The sequence below is a fragment of the Cyprinodon variegatus genome, unplaced genomic scaffold (assembly GCF_000732505.1).
Source record: "Cyprinodon variegatus isolate N-32 unplaced genomic scaffold, C_variegatus-1.0 Scaffold352, whole genome shotgun sequence".
NCBI lineage: Eukaryota > Metazoa > Chordata > Actinopteri > Cyprinodontiformes > Cyprinodontidae > Cyprinodon > Cyprinodon variegatus.
The window spans coordinates 723,690-729,255 of record NW_015150805.1 but is presented as its reverse complement, the minus strand read 5'-3'; the positions used below and the strand labels follow the sequence as shown (position 1 = coordinate 729,255).

The 5,566-nt window shown below is 36.4% G+C and overlaps 2 protein-coding genes across 2 annotated transcripts in view; both read right to left on the bottom strand.

The window, feature by feature from the left end:
* The window catches only part of psmc3ip (PSMC3 interacting protein), a 3,203-nt gene extending 2,554 nt beyond the window's left edge, over nt 1-649 (bottom strand). Inside the window, exons 1-2 of the mRNA XM_015385943.1 lie at nt 587-649; nt 174-274 (exon numbers count right to left, since the gene is read on the bottom strand). Coding sequence (XP_015241429.1) covers nt 174-274; nt 587-605 — 120 coding nt within the window. The 5' untranslated portion in view covers nt 606-649. The remainder of the gene's footprint in view (nt 1-173; nt 275-586) is intronic.
* A 576-nt stretch (nt 650-1,225) lies between these two features.
* Nucleotides 1,226-5,566, bottom strand: part of fam134c (family with sequence similarity 134 member C) — a 12,967-nt gene continuing 8,626 nt past the window's right edge. The window contains exons 8-10 of the mRNA XM_015385931.1: nt 3,556-3,635; nt 3,126-3,258; nt 1,226-3,048 (exon numbers count right to left, since the gene is read on the bottom strand). Of these exons, the coding sequence (XP_015241417.1) occupies nt 2,504-3,048; nt 3,126-3,258; nt 3,556-3,635 (758 nt within the window). The 3' untranslated portion in view covers nt 1,226-2,503. The remainder of the gene's footprint in view (nt 3,049-3,125; nt 3,259-3,555; nt 3,636-5,566) is intronic.

The window sequence follows — 5,566 nt, the reverse complement described above, 5'->3', positions numbered from 1 at the left end:
AGAATTCTGAGACTAAAGTCAGAATTGTGACTTTTTTCCCATATTAAACTGAAATAATGTTTAAAAATCAGTTCACTGTTTTTCCTCCCCAGTGGCTTTAATCATCTTCCGTATAATCAGCATGATCCAAAATGATCCGAATAAGGAAAGAATGAATGAAGAGCAGATCTCACAGTTTTTCCCAACCCATGCTGCTTCTGTAAATTACAGAAGACATCCTGAGCGCTGTAAGGACGGTTCTTTTCATTTAGATAAGCCAGGATCACAGACGCTCCTGTGATGACAAAAGCAAAGAAAGTTGATTTTAAGGCAATACCATCATAGTAGATTTACAGCACGTTTACAGTAGGAATTTTGCTCCACCTTATTTCATATGACATGTATCTGTATATCAAAGACAATCATTAAACTCTGCTGTCTATGTTAGCAAGAAGCGTATCCATGTTAGCTAGCATCGGTCTAATCCTAACTTTGCTGCGCTTTTAACTCTACTTCCTGTCAAATACCAACACGTTAAACTCCAAACACATAGCTGTCTTGAATTAAAATTAACTACGACCGAATAACGTAGTTTATTTAACCTTACCGTTATCCTTTTTGCTCATTTTCGGGCTCACTTTAGCTTCCCAGCTTAAGTTTCGCGGAAAAACTGCGTCATAGAAAAGATTAACTATTTAAACAGATGTATCACTACAAACTTATTTTCAACTCAGTCCGCTAGTTTAAAATGTTCTGTGAAAGACTTATGTGAATATACCGTGACATTTTGATTGTGTACCGAACAATGTTTTCCACCAAAATGTGTTACTTGTTGGGTCCGTCTGTTAAGCGTTTAATAGGTAAAAAGAAAATAAAAAGTCGTGAGACATCCTGTCACAGGTGATCTCAAAGCTGATGTACTTTGGCAACAGCGCCCCCTGGAGTAATAGTTTAATCCAATCAACGCTCCACACTTTCTTTGATATTGCAGACATAAAGTGATATTACATTTAACAAAACATGAGAAATATGTAATAAATATATATATAAAAAACATAAGACACTAGAGACTAAATTTTTTACTGTCAGACAAAAATAAAACTACTAGTAGAAAATTTCTCCATCAGTAAATGTGTTTGTATGCATACATGTGATCATGTCTACCAGTGGATTTAAAACCCTTTCCACCTTTATTGATATTCATTAGTATATTGTGTATAATAATTCAGAAGATAAATGTATTTCCAAACATTTTATTCAATGTATGTTGCACTTCAAAATATATCAAAACCAGATACAGAGAAAATACAATTCTATGCACATTAACTTAGCAGACTAGAGAACACTTAAAACTGAAGATTTACCTTTTCATAGAGCAGCTTGGAGAAAAATTAAAACCCAAGTCTAACAAACCCCCCAAAATCCTCCTTGCTATCCATCAGTGCATTCATTTTCTACTTCAGTTACTCAAATTAGGATCCAGCTGTTTTTTGTTTGAAGCACAAAAAATGTTTCAGATAAGATTAATCTTTTAAAAATAAAAGAAACTGCTTTTTGTTTTAACCAATAAACAGCAATTAAGATTAAATAAATCCCTGTGAGTTTTTCAGGTTTAAAGTGCCATATTTTCCCCAACACACAGATAAATCAGACAGATCTTTACGAATATCACTTTAAACCTCGATGTACCAAAGTTTTAAAAAATATGAGCTCAATCTTTATACAATTTTGATGTAAACATATTTCCAAATGAACATACAAGGACAAGATGTAATATATTACCCTTGCATGTTTAGAAGGGTTATTCAGAGGGGAAGGGAGATAAAAACAATTGGGGATTTAATCACGGATCTCTTTTGCATTTGAAAAAAAATCCTAGTTAATTAAAAGAAATACTTTTCTCTCTTTAAGACTTTAGTCTGGGATAAAAAAAACAAAAACAAATAAAGATGTGTTCTACAGCATCAGTAGGAAAGCAAGAGTTTAAAAACCCAAGTAAAGCTCTGAAAACTTGCAGAAATCAGACAAATTCACCTCCTATAATAAAGTCCTGTTAAGAAGCTAAAATGAAATATCTTCTCTTAAAAGACAGAATAATGAAATAATCTTGAATATTGAATGTTTTCCAGAATATCAGTGTCAAACATGGCACAGCTCAAGCAACAGGAATGTCATATTTGGTCCTATGTTAAATAGCCCTGTTTGTCTTGAATTAAAAGTAGAAAAGATTTAATGGGCACTCCTGTAGGTTTTTAAGAGTATAATTTTTGACTTTGATATTGCTACTTTATCAAATGTCACACTGTGTTTTATTTTGTGGTTGTATTTCCTATTGCTCAGCCTACAAATTAAATAAGTTCTCGCTGATCAGAGTAGACCAGGAATGGTAAATAAAAATGGGAAAAATATATAATACTTCACAGTGAGAAATATTTGCCTACCAGAAGCAGGACAGCTGGAACTAAAGTTGTTTTCTATGCTGGTCAATTTTAGACTATCGCACACACACAGCAGCACACGCTCTTCACTGTGGTTTACCAAGAAGGCTCGCTAAGAAATTAGAACCCTGACTCTCGCCTCGTCTTGCCCCCCCTCCTCCAAACGGATCCATCTGGTTCAGTTCAGACTGGTCCAGCATTTCAAAGTCTTCTGCGTCTAAGTCCGTGTCAAACTCAGAGCTGGACTGTTTGCGGTAGCTTCTGTGGGACACAGATCTAGGGTGGGCTTGTCTCCGCTGGGCGGGAGGAGGCCGAGGCTGCAACGCCCCGGCGATCGCCGCCTGGATCATGTTGCTGGCAATCGCTCCGGCCAACTCTCCACTGAAATCTGAGGCGGATGGGAGGCCGCTGAGGGAGAGTTCTGCATCCAGTTCCTCCTGGTCGGAGTCCAGATGTGCATCCACGTCTAACACCGAGGCGCGATGACTCCCCAGGCCAGACGGGCCCAGACTGGGAAGCCCAATGCTTGTGTCGTCGTCATCATCCATTAAAGTGGCGTCAGGGTTTATGGACGGGAAGTCTGGGAGATCTTGAGCAAAAGATTCCTCAGCATCACTGTGTCTGTCAAGGTCTAAGAGAAAACGAGACCAAAAGAAATGAGAGGAAAGAAAATGGATTGACGAGATAGAATGAAAACTGAAAGCGTACCTTCAGAGCCCTCTGTAAGCGGGGTCTGACCCCGGGAAAGATTAAAGGTTCCATTGTCTGTATAGGACACCTCAGCATCAGAGTGCTCTGAATCAGTCAGTGCAAGTTCTTTGGCAGCATCAGCATCATCAAACTGGAGGAGACAGGAAAAGGAGATAAATACTTTTCAATGTGAATTACTTAGTTACAAGTAACAATCCTAATAAACTGTCACTTTCAATTCCTGTTTGTTATAAATACTTAACAGTATGTAGTTTAAACAGATAAAGAAGAAGGTAAAAACATGTTTTCTGCATTTTTCTTTTAAGTATATTGATGTTAATCAAAAGCAAACAAATATCTGAGCACATAAAGCAGAAACTACGTATTTGTTCCTGTTCACTAGTTTCAATAGTAAAACTGAGAAGGTCTGGAAGGCTAACAGATTTACTTTTGGACAAAATGCAGCCAGCTCCTCCTCACTGTCGCTTGCTTCGTCTGAGGCTGCACCACGTAAAGGTCTTCGCAGGACTGCAAACACAGCAGAAAGAGCAACTGATTATTCTCACTAAATCAATAGTGTAGAGTCACTGCAGAAAGTACATTTTTAGAATGATAAGAAAATGTCATTTATGTTCTGTTTTAGATTAAATATCACACCTTTAGTTCAGAAAACAGGAGAAAACCAAGAATAATTTTTCTTTCACTTCATAAATTAGGCCTTACTTTCTGTAAATTTTTTCTCCTGCATATTTATCCCAAATATGCACATTTCCAAATGCATTGAACACATATATTTAACTGTTATAAAATGAAAATAAATCCATTTCTTGTACATCAACACAGAAAGACAGGAGAAAGCCTCATTCTTCAGAATGAAACATGTGGTTTGAACCACTAGATGGCACTAAAGCGTAAATTACGAATTTACAATATACTTCATTTTTGTCCTGATTACCAAGAGATTTTAATTCAACCCATCAATATTAACCTCCTGATCCATTGCGAGAGAGAATTGCAAAGTCCTAACACCCTTTAAATGAATAGGGGAGTCCAGAAATATGGGCCGAGTGTGACCATGACAGGGCTGTATGGAAAATATCAACCATTATCCACCCATTTTTTAAGTCTGTGTGATTTTGCACATTCAGAAAGATGAATAATGATAAAAAAAAAAAAAAGCTATAATGTATCATAATATATCAGAACAGGAAAAAAGGAAACTCTTCCCACTGGACAAAAGAAAACAAACATTTGCACAGTATTGGGTTGTAGCAGTGGAGATAATATTACCAGCGATGCAGAAGATGTGCTTCCCTTTGCTCACAAAGTCACCGGCACGAATATAACGTCTATCACCATTTGATGGACTGACGAATATCAGATGGAAAACTATATATCGCCCAACCTTAATACAGTGTATTGCATAAAGTGCTGTAAAATGTTCCTTTATGGAAACCACATTTGTTGGTAAACCATTCCAAATAACAGGCTTTACAGCTAGCGGTGTGGGGGGAAAAAAAATAAAAATTTAGCAATATACCTTGATTTTCGGCTACCTGATATAATATATCGCTCTTTTAGTTCCTAGTATCGATAAAAAAAATAAAAAAACAGTGACAGAAAATGGGCTGCCTCTGCACTGCTACTCTGGCTGATATAGCTGTCCTTTTGCGGCTCAGTGCCATATCTGTAGTTCAGGCAGTCACAGTGGAAGACGTGAACTGACTCACACCCCGGACAAAATGTATGCCAAAATAAATAAATGATCAGAATCTTCTGATGAACATACACAACACACTGGCTTTTTTATTTCTAGATTTAATTTTGATAGCTGGGAAAAATATCGCAATAGATAGTGATATATATTGTGACCCAAGTATAATGACAAGTATCGTGTCACTTCGGATCCCATTGCAAAAGAAATAACAACGTATGATGCATGCATGCGATCCATTTTCAAAGACAGGCTCTTACCACAATGATCACTTTATGTAAACCCACTCTGTATTGGTAAGTGTAGTTAGTGTTTGCTTTTATGATATCCCATTTTTTAATCACACAATATGCAATCCTCTTCTCTGCGTTTCCGTGATAAAGTTGAAACAGACCATAACAGTAGGGATGCACGATATTGGGATTTTGCCCGATATCCGATATGCCGATATTTTAAAACTCATGTAGCCGATAACCGATATCGATATTGATATTAAAGCTGGACAAAAATAAGTAGTCATTGAAAATAGCAGTTTTGTTATCAATTTCTGACACTTTGAAAAATAATATACTCAAATATATTTTCATATGCTGATATCAAATCGATTTTTAAAAACGCGGTATCGATCTATTTTACTTTCAAAATCTCGTGAAATTTCATCGTTCTGTTACAAACTCTCGTGATATTTTGCAAATTCTTTGAGATTTTGTTAAATTTTAGTTTGATTTTGTTTAGTAAAACAGAT